Source organism: Vulpes vulpes, chromosome 6 (genome assembly GCF_048418805.1).
Source record: "Vulpes vulpes isolate BD-2025 chromosome 6, VulVul3, whole genome shotgun sequence".
NCBI classification, from domain to species: Eukaryota; Metazoa; Chordata; class Mammalia; order Carnivora; family Canidae; genus Vulpes; species Vulpes vulpes.
This window is the reverse complement of record NC_132785.1, coordinates 121,673,973-121,689,358: the sequence shown is the minus strand read 5'-3', so window position 1 is coordinate 121,689,358 and position 15,386 is coordinate 121,673,973. Positions and strand designations below refer to the sequence as shown.

General features: G+C 54.4%; 1 protein-coding gene across 2 annotated transcripts; it reads right to left on the bottom strand.

The window, feature by feature from the left end:
* Window positions 1–5,031: 5,031 nt before the first annotated feature.
* Window positions 5,032–15,030, bottom strand: SERPINA5 (serpin family A member 5). Of its 2 annotated transcripts, XM_025982557.2 has the most exons (6): window positions 14,882–15,006; window positions 14,637–14,743; window positions 8,770–9,402; window positions 7,128–7,398; window positions 6,636–6,783; window positions 5,032–6,068 (listed from the first exon to the last, which is right to left on the bottom strand). In XM_025982557.2, exons 3-6 carry the CDS (start codon window positions 9,383–9,385, stop codon window positions 5,880–5,882), a joined length of 1,224 nt encoding a protein of 407 aa, XP_025838342.1. In that variant the 5' UTR covers window positions 9,386–9,402; window positions 14,637–14,743; window positions 14,882–15,006; the 3' UTR covers window positions 5,032–5,879. The 2 variants fall into 2 exon arrangements, with proteins under 2 accessions (XP_025838342.1, XP_025838341.2); XM_025982556.2 differs by lacking the exon at window positions 14,637–14,743 and having other exon boundaries at window positions 14,882–15,030.
* Window positions 15,031–15,386: the final 356 nt, after the last annotated feature.

Here is a 15,386-nt window from a genome sequence, read left to right as displayed (position 1 = left end):
CTAGTTCATGCACCTGATGAGAGTCCACTTTGGGCAAAGCCCCGTGCCAGGCACTGGGGAGTAGAGACCACTTCGGGCCCTTAGGGACTTCATGGTCCTTGAGAGACACAGACACGTAGAGAGAAGTTAACTCTGGCGCGGAAAACATAAGAGGAAGGCATGGGGAACTGGGATCCCAGGGCCAGGTTGGGGGAGTCAGGACGGCTCCCCGGGCAGGGACCTCTGAGCAGAGACCCGAGGAAGCACTCTCTGAGCTGTCAGAGTGGCCATGAGCTCCAAGATGCACCTGGGTTTTATGTATTTGTTACCTGGCTGCTGCCCTGAAAGAATTAGCTGGAAAAATACCTAAAAGCAAAGAGCGTCCAGGCGCATCAGGCCCTGGAGGACGAGGGTCTTCAGGCTCTGAGTCTAGGTGGGTGGCAGCTGCACCAGGGTGGTGGTGGTGGGGAGATGGGGGGGCACAGGAGTGCCTGGGGCCTGGGCCTAGTAGGATAGCCCTGTGCTGTCATGCACCTCTGAGAAGCAGAGACACAAAAGCTGTGTGTGCATCTGAATCTGAGCAGGGCCTGTTAAAGACCTCGTCTCAAACATTACAGTTCCTAGGGTAGGACCCTGAATAAGAATTTTTAACAAGCTCCTCAAGTTACGTTTGAGTAAACCCTGCTGTAGGGTCAAAGCTTCTTCCCTTTGCCCGATTTGCTCCCGGCCTGGTGAAAGGGCATCGTCACAATCATTCCCACCGCACAAGGGATGAAGGGACACGTGTGTTGGCTCGCGAGCACCTCGCTCAGCGCATCCGGGAGCATCCAGGAGCAGCAGCTCAGGTCCCACATCTCAGCCCACCTCTGGTATTCCTTCACCCCATCCCACCCCCACCCACCAGATTCACCTTCCTGCTCCTGCCCCCACCCAGGCCAAGGACCTTGATATTTGTGAAAGAACAGAGACTTGATCAAATCCACGGGCTCATGGCAGCCTCTCTGGGATGCTGAGGGAGAAGGAGGGGCTCAGAGGGAAGACTCTGGGGGACCCCTCACTCCCAGGCATGTGCAGCAAATGCTCAGATCTTAGTACAATGGAAGCTGTAGTTGGATTAGCTGCCGGGCAGCCACTGCTCTCCAGCAGGCTGGGTGTGTGTGCACATACGTGTGAGCAGCAGCGTGCACCTCTGTAGGAAATGTTTCGTTATCTGCGCTCTGTATGTCTTCATGGGAAACTACCATCAGGAGTGGCGTATGGACTTATGCTGGATCTCCCGGACACGGCCACCTTGGGGCCACCTTCCTCCCACCTCATTCCTTGTGGAAAGGTGACAGACAGTCCGTTCACGGGTGCGGCTGGAGAAGGGCACCGATTGCACTTGCTCACCAGCCCCAGTACCTTGCAGGAGGGGCCTCTCTGACGCTTTGTGAATTGAGATATACACGCAGGGGATGCAGGGCAGTGCCACGCATGCAGCAGGTGGCATCCGAGTGCGACCTAGTATTACTGCTGTCACTCCCTGCACCAGCACCTGTACAGGGACACCGTGATGAGCAGGACTCCGGGCTCCAGCCACGTGTGTCCTCTTTCAATTCCTCGAGCAAGACAGTCTCCCCGATCTGGGTCTTTGCTCATAATCTTTGCCCGGTTCAGTCCGGCTTGTCCTTCAGATCTCAGCTTCAATGCCACCACCTCAGAGCCCCCACTGGGGCCCTGGCTCCTGGGGTAGAGGGTCTCCCCAGCTGTCGCTCTGGGCACCCCACTTTCTCCCTTCACTGGCCTCTGGCTTCTGCCTTCACAAACCAATCCCATTCCTATCCTCTCCTCTGCTTTTGCTCTTCTCTTTCCTTAACATTTTTTTTTTTAAAGAAAACAACTTTTTGTTTTGAAATAACTCAAGATACTCGGAAAAGTAGTAAAAATAGTGCAGAGAGTTCCTGTGACGCAAACATCTTTTGTCACCACGGCGTATTTATCAAAAACCAAGACGTGAACGTCAGTATGGTGCAGACTCATTTGTATTTTTGTATTTTAACAGTTTTTTCCCTACTGTCCTTCTTCACTTCCCGGATCCCAATCAGGAAACCACATTACTCTTAATTCCCACGTCTCCTCTGTTTCGCCCGGGCCGTGACAGCTCCCCAAGGTGTCTGGGGACACCGCAGACAGGCACCTCCTGGACAGCAGAAATGTATTTCTCACCGTTCCGGAGGCTGGAAGTTCGAGATCAGAGCCAGCGTGGTGGGATGAGAGCCCTTTCTGGTCATGGACTTCTGGTTGTGCCCTGCCATGGGAAGGAGCCAGGGAGCTGTCCGCAGTGTCTTTTATAAGGGCATGAATCCCATTGATGGAGTCTCCACCCTCATGACCTAATCACCTCCCAAGGGCCCCATCTCCTACACCATCACCCCGGGGGGTTAGGGTTTGGACCACTTAGTCAAGGCAGCGGGTGCCACTTAGCATCCTTCTCTCCTTGGGCTCTGTTTGCAGAAACAAGGTGCCAAGTCAAGCTCACGTGCCATAGCACTTGTCACCAATGGGCATATGTCATATTCTCTACTTTTCTATTTTATTCCTTGTTATTTTTTAAAATTTTATTGTCTCTCCATGCAAGAATGTCGCTCCACTGGGGCAGGGATTTTTGTGGTTTTCTTCATTTATTTCCAATAGCCAGGACGGTTCCAGATAAGCAGTGGGCATTCAATAAATATCTGCAGATGAACGAATTGCCCTCACCACAGTTTGTACCCTCATGTTTATCTGCTTGATTAGCTGGCTGTGGCCAGAGTCCATGTCTGCTGGGCTTGCACTTGTACCTTGTATGACTTCCATTTCTGAGGCTCTGTAGGTGCCCCCAAACAATGGCCTTTGGGTAAAAGAGCTAAATAAGCAAGAGTGGGCTGGGCATGCTGCTCATTGGGGTGTGAAGTGTTTCCTCTTGGAGTCCAAGGTCATTTTCCTGGCTTGGGTCTCTGCAGAAGAGATGGGGACAGGATTTCTCAGCCCTAGCATTGTCCTCTGCCATTCTGGTGGCAGTGGGTTCACAAGGGGTGGTCCTGAGTATCCATATGATCAGAGAGAGAAATGAAAGTGGGTTCTCAAGAACAAGACGAGGCTTGACAATAGCAGCAGAAATTCAAATGGAGGTGACTCTATTGAACAAGACCTGGGGAGGCTGGGAGACAGAAGAGGAGGTTAGAATGCCAGGAGATGACCATGTGAGGGCACAAAGAGAGGAGGCCACCTGTGAGCCCAGCCAAGGAGAGGGGCCTCAGGAGGAACCAGCCTAACACCTGGGTCTCAGACTCCAACTTCCAGAACTGTGAGATAATACAGTTTCTGTTGTTAAGCTGCCCTTTTACTGGACAGGATGGACGAGGTCAATTGGAGAAAGGGCCACTGGAGGAGCAGGTACACATGGGTGCAAGTGCCCCCTATAGTGTTGAGTGGAGGTGTCTGCTCATGTGCCCGTGTGAGAATGAGGGATGCGAGGGGTCCAGGGAGGGCTCAGGGTGTGATGCGGATGACCAAGCCATTCTAAAATCAGGAAGAAATAGAACAGAGTAACACCAGCTTCTTGTTCAAGGTCCCCGTCCCAGATGGTTGTGCAGGCACCTCATCCTCACTACTCTCCTTCACACACCCTATCCTGGTCTGGAATGAAGTCTCTGTGGTTTCCACACACTGCAGCTTGCTCAACATCATTCTCCAGCCCTTCTCTCTGCTGGAGTCTCTCCCCTGTTTCCAAACCTGCTGTCTGGTGAAGGCTTATTTACTCAAGACCAGCTCAATATCACCTCTTCCAAGAAGGTTTTCCTGACCTCTTTCTCTCTCTCTCCACCCCCCCCCCCATGCTATATCATTGTGTTCATCCCAGGACCGTGTGACAGTTGAGTGATGAGGCCTGCCATGACACCCAGCCGGGAGCTTCAGTGTGTGACATGCAGCCACCCTGGAGCCCATCTCAACCTCATACATGGTAGCTCTTGTGTGACCATGTGCCCAGTGAACTTCAGACAACTCTGGACCTTGGTCTTACACACATCACACAGGCAGGGCCTCCCTCTGACCTTGGACTGGTTGGGCAAACAGTGAGAGAAATATCTGCCAAGGCAGGAGAGACATTTCGCAAGGGAAAGGCACACGGGAATGGGTCTGAGCCCACGAGGAGGCCCAATCCTGAAATGCTGTCCCTGAGCTGGAAGCTCAGATGCAGACAAGCTGTCCGGGTCCCATCTCAGCCATCTGTCCAACCATATGTCAACACAGGTGCCATCCGGGTCCCAGGGCCTAAGCCTCTCACTGTCCTCAGCCTCTGCACACGCCCTCACGTCCCCTCTGTAAAATGGGTACACGGACATACTCTGAGGGGTTGTCGAGGGATTCAGGAGATGACAGGTGTAAAGTGTCCCCAAAGGCTGGCACAAAGTAGGTGCTCAGTACTTTGAGGTGCGCCCAAGGCTTGAGGTTCTGACCTTTTGCAATACAGTGCAGACTCTGGATCAGGGCAGTAGGTACAGCCTCACTGGGAGCACACTAGGGCCATGCAGGGTGGGCTGGGCAAGCACTCAGATTTAAAGGGGTGGCTAATTAGAGGACAATTTGAGTGAAGGACTCATTCATTCATTCATTGATTCTTTAAAGTGTCCGATCCCTTTCATTTGCTAGACGAGGAAGTGTCTGTAGGGGCTTTCATAAAAGAGGAGGGAGAGTAAGCTTGCCTGCATCCCAGGGGAGTGATGCATCTGGAACCAGGCTTCTGGTTCTTCATCATGTCTTTCCTGCAGCAGAGCACAAGACTGAAAATGTGGGTCTTGGGGCTGCACTCCCTGGGGCAATTCCTGCCTCCACCCTTGTGTGACTGGAGAAGTAGCCTGCTCTCTCCAAGCCTTGACTCCCCCATCTGTAAAATGGGGATAATAGCACTACCTGCCTCACAGCAGATAAAGGCAACCATCCAGGTGAAGCACGTGGCACCAGGCCTGGTACACGGTAAGCTATTAATGTGACCGTTCCCAGCATTACTTCCATAAGAACAATGACACTCAGTGTTTGCAAAATGCTTTATTACTCTTGTTGATGCTAAAATTCGTGGTTAGTCATCAATGTCTTCAACTGATACTCTAGTGTTTGCAACAGGTCTCTATTCTCCTGCCCCCAGCCACGCCAGGAGGTTGTAATGAAGCCTCAGGATAGTTTGATGCTGTGATGGGCCCTTTCCACCCTGGTGCCCACTTGCTTTTCTTCTAGGACAAGGAGCACTGGAATGTGTTAAAATCTATGGTGATGGGTAGGGAACACCCCGGCCTCTTTATTTGATGTCAAGGAACCTTCAACCTTTCACCTGATCCTTCCTTGGATGCATGGGGGAAATTGAGGTCCAGAGAGGAATAGGATCACCCCAATGCCCCACAGCTGGTTAGCTGGGACAGAAGCCCCATTCCTTGTTTTTTTTTTCTGAACCATGATGAATGGATGGCTGGTATTGCTGGCAAGAGAAGGCCTCTGCTTAGAACTACATTTCTTGGTAGAAATGCCTGCCAGAACAATCCTCCTACAGAGCTCGGTGGCACTGGGCTGGGCATCAGAGGCCTGGATTCTGGGCCTCTCTCTACTGCTAACATGCTGTGTGTCCTTGGGCAAGTCAACCAACCTCTCTGGGCCTCGGTGCTAGACTCCACTGATGAAGAGTGAGGGCCAGACCAAATGCTCTCGAAGGTTCCTCAAGGTGGCCACGTCTTGCAGTTGTGTGAAAAGCAGCCATCGTTAGTATATCAATACGATGATTATTATTACTTGTAAATGCTTCATTAGTCAACGAAACCTGTGTCAATCACCAGCTCCCAGTAGGGACTTCCACTATGGAAGCCTGTGCCCTTTCCGGAGAAACACCCACCTCAGGGATGGGTCACTTTGCCAAGGAAGAGGATGTTCGTGGCATTCTCCACAATGAGCATCATAAAGGGCCTGTTGAACATGATCTTGTGAGGCCTCATTGGGGCCGACTTGAACATGAAGATTGCTTCTGTGGCTGCAGCCGCTTGAGTCCCCGACTCGTCCACCTCCACCATAGCCTTGTGCACCATCTGCAGAGGAAAGATCAGATGTCACCAAACCATCAGGGCCTGGGAGATGCCATCACTGGAGACGGTGAAGCTTCTGCCATCACTGTCCAACTCTCTGTGCAACCATGCCACCAAGCAGGTAGCAAATGACAGGTAGTCGTGCCACTACTGTGCACTGGGATCTGTGCCTTTCCTTGAATTTCCATGGAATCTTGAAGCAAGGATGTGACCCTCCAATTTTATAGAGAGAAAGGAGGCTCAGAGAGGCCAAGTAAGTGTCACACAGCTAGTAAGTGAAGGAGCTAGCACCTAAGTGTTAGTTTTGATTGCTTCTTGAGAGCTCCTCCTAAGATGCGGTGCTGGATATGGCTTCCCATTGCACATAGGATGAGGTGCAAAGTGATATCTTTGTTTCTTGAAGGAAAAGAGGAGAGTGAGAGAGAAAGAGGGAGAGAGAATTTAGAAGGTGGAATGGAATGAAAGGAGTGGAGCAGAATAAATTAGAATAGAATAGAATAGAATAGAATAGAATAGAATAGAATAGAGCAAAATAGAACAGAAATCACAGAAAGCTTCTTCTGAGCTCACCTCAGACACCTGGATATTAGTGTCATTGGTCATGCCAGTCAGGTCAGCGTGGGAGGTAAAGACGTCATTGATGCCCAGCGTAGGGAGAACTTTGTCCAGCTGGTAGGAGCCCTCAATGGAGAACTTGGGAAGATAGAGCTCAAGCTGCCTGGAAAGAGAATAGGAACTTTCATCGGCTGGCTGAACTCATATCCCAGCTACCTGCCCTCAGTTTCATAATGGTCCTCCAGCCCCTTGCCTAGAGCCCACCCGACTCTGGACTTGGACCATGGGGTCTGTCCCCATGGGTCCCTGCCCACTCTGACAGCCCCATCAGGAAAAGGGGCACTCAGGCCTGCTCCCTCCAGCTGGGCCAGGCCCCAGGGGCTGGGCCCTCACTCGATGCCTCCAGGTTGGGAGGCAGCTCCTGGGCTGGGTGAGACCTTCCCACGACCGCTGTGTCTCCCTGGCAGTGTGCAGGGCCAGCCTGGCCTCATGTCGCCTGTGGAATACCTCTTTGTGAACATCTTGAGCCACTTCTTCAGTGTTTTCTCACTCATTCCATTCTCCAGCTGTCCCATCTGGCCCTCACCGGGGAGGACGAACAGAGCGGTGGCGTTCCCTTTGTAGGGGACACCCACCACCCTGCAGGAGAGGTTCCGGTCCACGTAGTAGTAATAATGGTCTTCCTGTTTCATCATGGGCACCTGAACCACCGTCTCCGAGGTCACATGGAAATCCTGCTTGCGGGTGCTTTTGTGGTTGAAGCCTGTCTCCCACTTAGCTAAATATCAAAATGGAAAAGGTGTTAGAAAGTCCGAGCTGCAGATGAACGGCGTCGAGACAGTAAACCCACCAAATAGAGCTCATCCCCCCTTGCGCAGTCTCCTCCTCAGTGGCAGGGATCCCGCAACCCTTGGACTAGAAAGGTGAGCCTTTTTATAACTTCGGGGACGTGCCTGAACTTTCTATGGGGTTTTCCTTCCACGTGTGCAAAGCAAAGGGGATGGTTTTCATGTCCTTGGAGGCCCTTAACTGCCAAAGTTGTTTGTTTGATCTCTGGTGTTACTCAAGGTCAAATATCTTCTAGAAGAAGGTCCGCAGTAATGACGGCTGACAAAGCCACACTACACCTTGGGGAGTTATTCTGTTTTTCACTCTTTTCCCATTTTTGGATTTTGATCTCAGTTTGGGGGAGAGAGTTTGTAAGGTTCCTGGACATACAGGACTTTTCCTACTGAGAAGCCCTCACTTATGCTTCCTGCTGTGTCTGATCCCTCCAGCTCTTCTGCATCAACGAGATACAGATAGTTCTCTGCATCTTCTTAGTAGACGTAAGATACGGAGCCCACCCCAGGACCCCACATAGCTTCTGTCACAGTTGTCCCCTGCAGCCTGGTGTCAGAGAGAGAGAGTCCTGCATGGGGGGGTGGGGGACATGAAAACTCGGACTCCAAGCTGGATGCTCGCCATCTGTGCTCCTAGGAAGGGGGAGGCAGTTAACAAGCTGTTTCCCTCTTTCCTCTCTCCCTTCCTCCCCTCTTTATCTACTCCTGCCTCCACATCCTCAGCCAGGCCCCACATGGGGGCACCAAAGGGGTTCTGCATCCAGAAGGAGAAGCAGACGTGAGAGCGGAGATGAGTAGGGGTATCCACCAGAAACGTCAGGGAGATGGAGCTGGGGGGATCAGCTGTTGTGGGACGGGGGGAGAAGACTCTCCAGAGGCCAGGTGCTTGTCGAGGGATTTCTCTGCTGAAAGAAGAGCCTAGCCCCTAGGAGGGCATGGGGGCAAGGGTGTAGGGGAAGGGGGAGGCCCTCCAAGGCCCTTCTAAGACCTACAATCCTTCCCTGAGTGGCAGTACGGTGGCCATGGCAATCTCGTGGTGGAAGTTGGGGCCCAAGGCCCATGAACAAGAGCCAGCTCTTCCCAGGGTGGCAGGTGGAGGGGGGACAGCAGCCGAGGTCACTGACATCCCCTTACACCTTAGGAAGATGCCTGACCTACCCTCTGCTGATTGTTGGCCTCACTCTGTCAACAAGGCACCAGAAGGGACTAACTCTACTCTCTCACCTTTATGGGTGTGGGACTTGGGGGGCCCTTTTGACAAAAGCAGAGGAAAGGAGAGCGTTCAGCCCAGAGCACCGGGGTCTTACCTTTAAAGAAAATGTAATTCACCATCACCATGGCCTCAGTGCTATCCAGGTCCTTAGCTAAGTCCACGATCTTGCCTTTGGTTTGCTTCGCCACGTAATCATTGATCTGCTTCTGGGCCCCCGCAGGGTCCCCAAAGTTGGTGGGGAAAGTGTCTGCCAGGTACAGCGTCTTCACGGCCTGGAGGAAGGTGTCCTGGAGGCGCACGGTGGGGCTGATGAACAGGGCATTGCCGAGGCTCAGCTGGATGTCCTCCCTGGGCTGGGCGAAGTCCCGCAGCAGCTGGTGGATCCTGCGGTGCAGCGCCTCCTCCAAGCCCTCCTGGGGACGGAGGCCCAGGCCTTCTAGGATCTGCACCTTTGTGGACGATCCAGCCCCCAGGGACAGCATGGCCAGGGTCGTGGAGATGCTCAGAGGGGAGAAGAAGATATTCTGATCGGGGGCAGCTGTAGCCAAGGCCCTGTAGAGGTCGAAGGCGAAGTCCCTGCTGGCGGGGGCCACCGTGCTGGCCACAGGCGGCTCCTTGACTCTCTTCTTCATCTCCCGGGGGCGGTGGCGGTGCAGGCTGGCGCCCGGCGAGCTGAAGAGCATCAGGCACAGAAGGAGGCAGAGCTTCATGGTGGCTGCTCCTCGCTCTGAAAGGACAGCGGGGAGGTGTCCTCAGGGAGGGTGCACAGCGGGGGCACCTCCTCAGAGAGGGGACTGGGTGTCTAGGGCCGGTGTCCCAGGCTTGTGACCACCCAGCATGCAGCATCTAAGGGAGATGATGAGCCTGTGCAGTTGGGAGAGGGGGGTAAGGAGAGCCGTGGAGGCTCGAGGACAGAGACTCGGGGGACGTGAGCACCTAAAGGTCGGGAGAGGAAGGAGAAAGCAGAGTTCGCAGAGCAGAAGTGGGGGCTGGCCACCAGAGCAAGAATCCTCTCGTCCATATCAGGGTTCGTGCTACAGGGGGTGGGACGCGGGAGTGCATGGCTCTCTTCTCTCTGCCTCATCAGCATCTCTGAGGTTCCCAGGCAATGAGAAGCCTGCTTCCAAGGTGGCCTGTGACTGTCACTTCAATCCCTGGAGGCAGCGTTTGCAAGGCCCGGTGGTCCTTCTGTGAACTCAGACCAATTACCACTCCCCCACCACGGGCCCCTTGGAACTGCTGGATTTATTCTCGTTCACTCAGCAAATACATATTGAGCATCTCCCCCGTGGCCGGCAGGGTGCCAGGCTCCAGAGATGTGCTGGGGAACACGCGGATGCCAGTTGGTTCTTTTCTCCTTTCTCCCATCCACCTCCTGGGGCAGGGAGCAGGGCTGTGCAAGGACCCGGGGGCCATCCTCGCTCCTCATCAGAGGCACCTCCCCACTCCCAACCCCATGAGAAAATTCTACGCTCTGAATGTGAGCATCTCGACTTCCCTCCTACTCTGTGGTGGCTGAACTGTGTCCCCCACATTCCTACAATGAAGTCCTAACACCTAGCACCTCAGAATGTGACCGTATTGGGAGGAAGGGTCTTTAAAGAAGTGATGAAGTCAAAACAAGGTTGTATGGGTAGGCCTAGTGAGAAGAGGTGAGGACCCAGACACACACAGAGGGGCGTCCACTTGAGGACACAGGGATGGGGCCAGCATCTGCGAGGCCAGGGGACAGGCCTCAGGAGGAATCAGCCCTTCCAGACCCATTTCCTCTTGTGTGCTGCTTTGTTACTGCAACCCTGAGCCAAGACATGTCTTCTTCCTTCCGTCCCCCAGAGAAGGAGGCCTCCTAGGTGGGCCCTGGGAGGTCCTCAGCCCCTGCCTCCTCCCTCCTCTCCTGCTCCATCTGCCTAGACCCTTCCTCTCCAACCAGAAAACCTTCCTGGGCCCAGGCCTTCCGAAGTCCCCCATGTCCACCGTCTTCCGTGACCAGCCCAGACTCGGCAGCCCAGCCTCCTGAGTTCAAAGGTCAGCCCCAGTACTTCCCATGAGTGTGGTTTGGGGTAAGTTGGTCATGTCCTGAGCCACTGACCACACCCACACCCCCCAATCTGTGCAGCGGAGGTGACTCCAGTACCTGCCCCAGGTGCTGACTGGGGGCTTTTAAGGAGTCGACACAGGTCAAGGCGCACACCTGTTGCAGTGGAAGTGTCAGCTGTGGCTGTGGCAGCTTCCAGTCAAAGCCCCACCGAGGTCGCCGGTTCCTCAGCTGTGCTGTGGGGTACACGCTCTCACTGCACACTTGCTCTCGTGTGGGCCTAGTGGCCTGTGTGCTGAGAAAAGCCCTAGAGGGTGAGATCTCCCTCCAGCTGGGTCTTCTTCCTCCAAGGACACAGTGTCATCAAGTCCCCAGCCTCAGGGTCCTGCCAGAGTCACATGACCCACACAAACCTCAAACGCAAAGGCCCCAAACAGCTGCAATGGGCATTGCATACAAAGTGGCCCACTTGGAGGGGGGAGGGCAGGGGGAGAGAGGGCCAGTGACCTTGGGAGTCAGGCTGACCCGGCTGCAGTCCTGAGTTTGAGCAAAATCAAGTGACCTGAGCAGGGCACGCTCACCAACCCCGGCGTTTAGATCACACCTGAGCTCACAAAGGAGGCTCATTTAGAACATTCTGTTTGCAGAAGCTCCGGCCACCCAGAATCAAATACTGCAGCCTCAGCAGTCACGGGCCTGCTGTTGGGTGCTGCGCCGTCTCCTCCTATCTGCCCTCCCTCGGCCTCACACCCACCTTCAGAGGCAGGTTCTGCTATTAGCGCCGTTCAGAGGGGTCACCTGACGCTCAGACAGGCCAAGTCCTTGGCTGATGGTGGTAAAGCTCAGTTCTTTTTTTTTTTTTTTTTTTTTTAGAGATTTTATTTATCTATTCATAAGAGGCAGAGACACAGGCAGAGGGAGAAGCAGGCTCCCTGAGGGGAGCCCGATACGGGACTCGATCCCGGGACCCCGGGACCACACTCTAAGCCAAAGGCAGATGCTCAACTGCTGAGCCACCCAGGCGTCCCAGCAAAGCTCAGTTCCGATGCTCACAGCCCGTGCTCTACACCGCCAGGCCATTTGGCTTCCCCAGCTCCCGGGCCTCCTTCTGTGCCACCGTCTCCAGTCTCTGGATCCCCCGCTTCAGGAGCCAGCGCTATAGCTGCTCATCTGCAGATAATTAAGCCACAGGGTCTGGGCTTCCCAGGTTGACACCCCCTTTCTGTTTGCATCCTGGGTGTCAGTCTTTAGAGGATGTGGGTGGGTGGTTTAATCTCTGGGTCCTTTAAACTAGCCAATTTTACAGCACAGTATGGTCCCTCCTGCAAAGTGTTAGAGCCGTCAATGTAGCAGGATGCTGCTGAGCAAACACTTCAGCTCAACCTCCGCTCCCTTATTATCACAGATTAACACCGAGCTGATAATTGCCTCAAAAGAAATGCTTTCAGAGAATAGTTGCAGACACCGAGGGAGGTTCCTGCTTGGATGGAGCCCAGAGGCAGTTGGCGCAGGCAGGAGAGAGAGTTCTGGCCTCCTGTGCCTTCAGCTGGCCCGGTGGCCTTGGGCCAGTTCCTTCCTCTCTGCAGGCCTCAGCTTGTTCATAAACAATTCTCCCCACCACTGCCCCTTTGCCCACCACCAAGCACCAGAGGTCTGGTGGGCCAGAGCCACTTTCTCAGCACCCACTGAGTCTCCCCAGACACCAGGGTCTCCTTGGAGGTGGCTCCAGCCTCATGCACTCTCCCCCGGGGTGCAGGTTTGGGACCTAGAACTCTCCACTTGGGCTCACTCTCTCTCTCTTACTAAAACCAGTGTTTGAGGACGCCTGGGTGGCTCAGTGGTTGAGCCTCTGCCTTCAGCTCAGGGTGTGATCCTGGGGTCCTGAGATCGACTCTTGCATCAGGCTCAGGCTCCCCGCAGGGAGCCTGCTTCCCCCTCTGCCCCTGTCTCTGCCTCTCTCTGTGTCTCTTGTGAATAAACAAATAAAATCTTAAAAAAAAAAAACCCAAAACAGTGTTCATTAACAACCTATTCGATACTCTACAAATATTACTGCATCTACCCATCAAAGGAAGAAACATCATTGAGACCATTTTGCAGATGGGTAAACTGAGGCTGAGCAAAATGGTATATAGCTTGTCTCAGCCAGTGAGTGATGGAGCCGGGATTAAAATCCAGATTCCTGTGACTGGTGTACACACTGCCTCGTTCTTCCTTTCACGGTTCTGAGACAGATGCCTTGTTCCCTCTCCCCTGTAGCTAGGTCCTGGTGAGTATCCCTGGGTCTCGCCCAAGATCATTTACGCTCCTCCACAGCAACAAAGAGCTGGTATCATCACCATCATTGTACAGAGGAGGAAATAGGGGGTCCGAGAGAGTGGAGGCATGAGGGTGCTGGTTTTAGGCTTCCCAGTTTCAAACCCGGACTGTGCCATCATCATATTACTAGGCCTCCGGCAGAAAGACACAGCTTTGACAGAGTTTTGTGCCAACTGTGAGCTGGGGCGAGTCTGCTCCAGGCCCTGGGAGCTGGCCCTGGGAGCTGGGCTCTCAATCAGGAGAGTGGAGCCTGGCCTGGTTGGCCCTCTCTTCGCCCCCCGATGCCAGTGTTTCTGCAGAGAGGTCCCCGCGTGTCCGAGGGAGAAGAGCAGATGGATCCAGCGCGTCTGGCACCCCAGGCCAGAGTGACTTGAGCTGGCCGGGCTGGGCAGGGGCTGGGCAGGCGCTGAGGAAGTCCTCCCACTAATCCCCACCATCCATGGACTCCAGATCTGCTGCACTTACTCCGAATGCTAGGTCCCAAAGTCCTACCAGGTCAACTTGGCGCTCAGCTGGGGGAGGTGTGTGCCTAAGGAGACCTGTCTGCTGCTCGCTGTTGTCATGCCTTGCCCCTGCCCGGCCCCTCCCCGTGCATTGTTATTCTCTAGGATGGCCCCTGAGCCCCCACAGTGATGGAAGCGCAGGTTCCACAGGCATTTGCAGGTGCCTTCCTGCCTCCCGGCCTCTGTTCCCAACTAGAGCACGAGCTCCTAGCAGAGAGCAACCTAAAAGCAACCGAAAAGGCTCTTGCTGTGAGGTTTGCAGCCAAGGGCTGGTGCTCAGACCCCTTTTTGGAAGAATGAATGAATGAATGAATGAATGAATGAATGAAGTCCTCTATGGCTCAGAGGCTTTAGAACCTGTGCTGGACGCGGAGCCCTCCTGCACCCAGGGCTAACTTGCCAGGTGGCTTGGAACAACTCTCCCCTGCCATTCGGCTTCCATTTCCCTTTTCCTTCCTTAAAACTCATTTCTTGAGATACGAGTGACATACAAAAAACCCTGGGCCGTGTACACCCCTGAAACTACCACCAGCACAAACGAACCCATCGCCTCCCGGCCCCCTCTGCCCACCACCTTATGCTTCATGCTTCTTGATCGGTGACCAAGGACCCTGGGCAGCAACTGCCCCTCTCCTTAGAAAAACTGAAAAGCATACTTATTTTATGTCCAAGTTTCACCTATTTAACAAATCGCCACACAGCATCCGGACCTCAAGCAGCCTGGGCCGCCCTGACTCAGGGAAACAGAGCTGTTCCGTCGTTTCTCCTGATATCTAAAGGTCCGAGATGGCAGGTGCAGAAAGCCAGACAGAGGAGCACCGCCTGTGGACCAGACTCTGTCCCCTCTACCTTGTCTCGGGGTTCCTCCACCTCGGAGCTGTTCTTTGTCATGGGGTCTCTCCTGTGCCTTGTCAGCGATTTAGGGGCATCCCTGGCCTCTACCCACTAGATGCCAGTGCAACCCTGTCCCCAGCTGTGCCCACTACAAATGTCTCCAGATGTTGCCAGATGTGCCGCAGGGATAAAAATCCCTCCTGGGCGAGAGCTACCACATACCGAATCTTCACAGCCACTGTGGAGAAGGTGTAATAATTCGCATCTTACCTATAAGGACACCAAGGTGCTGCCAGATGTAGTGTGTGCCCAAGTTCACAGTTCTGGGGCGGAGGGTGGACTCTGCGGCCTCCAAGGCCCTGGCTCTCTCCCCACCCCTGCGGGAAGTTTTCCTGGTCACTCTGGGGCTGCCCCAAAGCTTCGAAGCCTCTCAAATCCCAGAACCCCAGTATCCCATCAGGCCCCATGCCCTCAAGCCCGTGGGCCCCCCGTCCGTCTTCAGTGCCTGTACTTACTCTGTCTCACAGTCAAGCGTGCACACAGTGGAGGTCCCAGTCCCTCACGCTCAGCGAAAAGCAGAAGCTGTTGGAAGGAGCATTTGTCACTGACCTGGGCAGAGCCCTGACTCCGCCCCCCGCCCCCTTGGCCCTGCCTCATCCTGTCCTGGAGGGCTTCTTGCCAACGGGTAGGCTGCAGGCACAGCCACCTGAGCTCTGACCTAGGGCCACCCACTCGCCAGTCCTACACAGACCCCCGTTGGCCTCCACAGCATGGGGTCCCCAGGGAGGCCACCTGCTGCTGGCCTTCCAAACACAGAGAAAGGGACACCCTCTTGCAAGCCTTCCTTTCTCCAGGCTGATTCCTCTGCTCCCACAGCCACTTGGCTCTACATCTGGGGCAGGATCATGCGAGCCCGAGGTCTCCACACCCCCCAACACTACCGGATTCCCAGGCAGTGCTTACCGGATTCCTTCAATGGTGAGAGTCTAGAGGAAGTCAGAGGGACTGTCACCATGGCTG

Excerpts from the sequence above, each read along its gene's own strand:
- SERPINA5 (XM_025982556.2), bottom strand. The coding sequence starts at position 15,023 with ATGAGGCAGGGCCAAGGGGGCGGGGGGCGGAGTCAGGGCTCTGCCCAG. Across the intron at positions 6,784-7,127 it reads CTCAAGATGTTCACAAAGAG|GCAGCTTGAGCTCTATCTTC; the intron begins GTATTCCACAGG and ends TTCTCTTTCCAG. Across the intron at positions 6,069-6,635 it reads CTAATATCCAGGTGTCTGAG|ATGGTGCACAAGGCTATGGT; the intron begins GTGAGCTCAGAA and ends TTTCCTCTGCAG.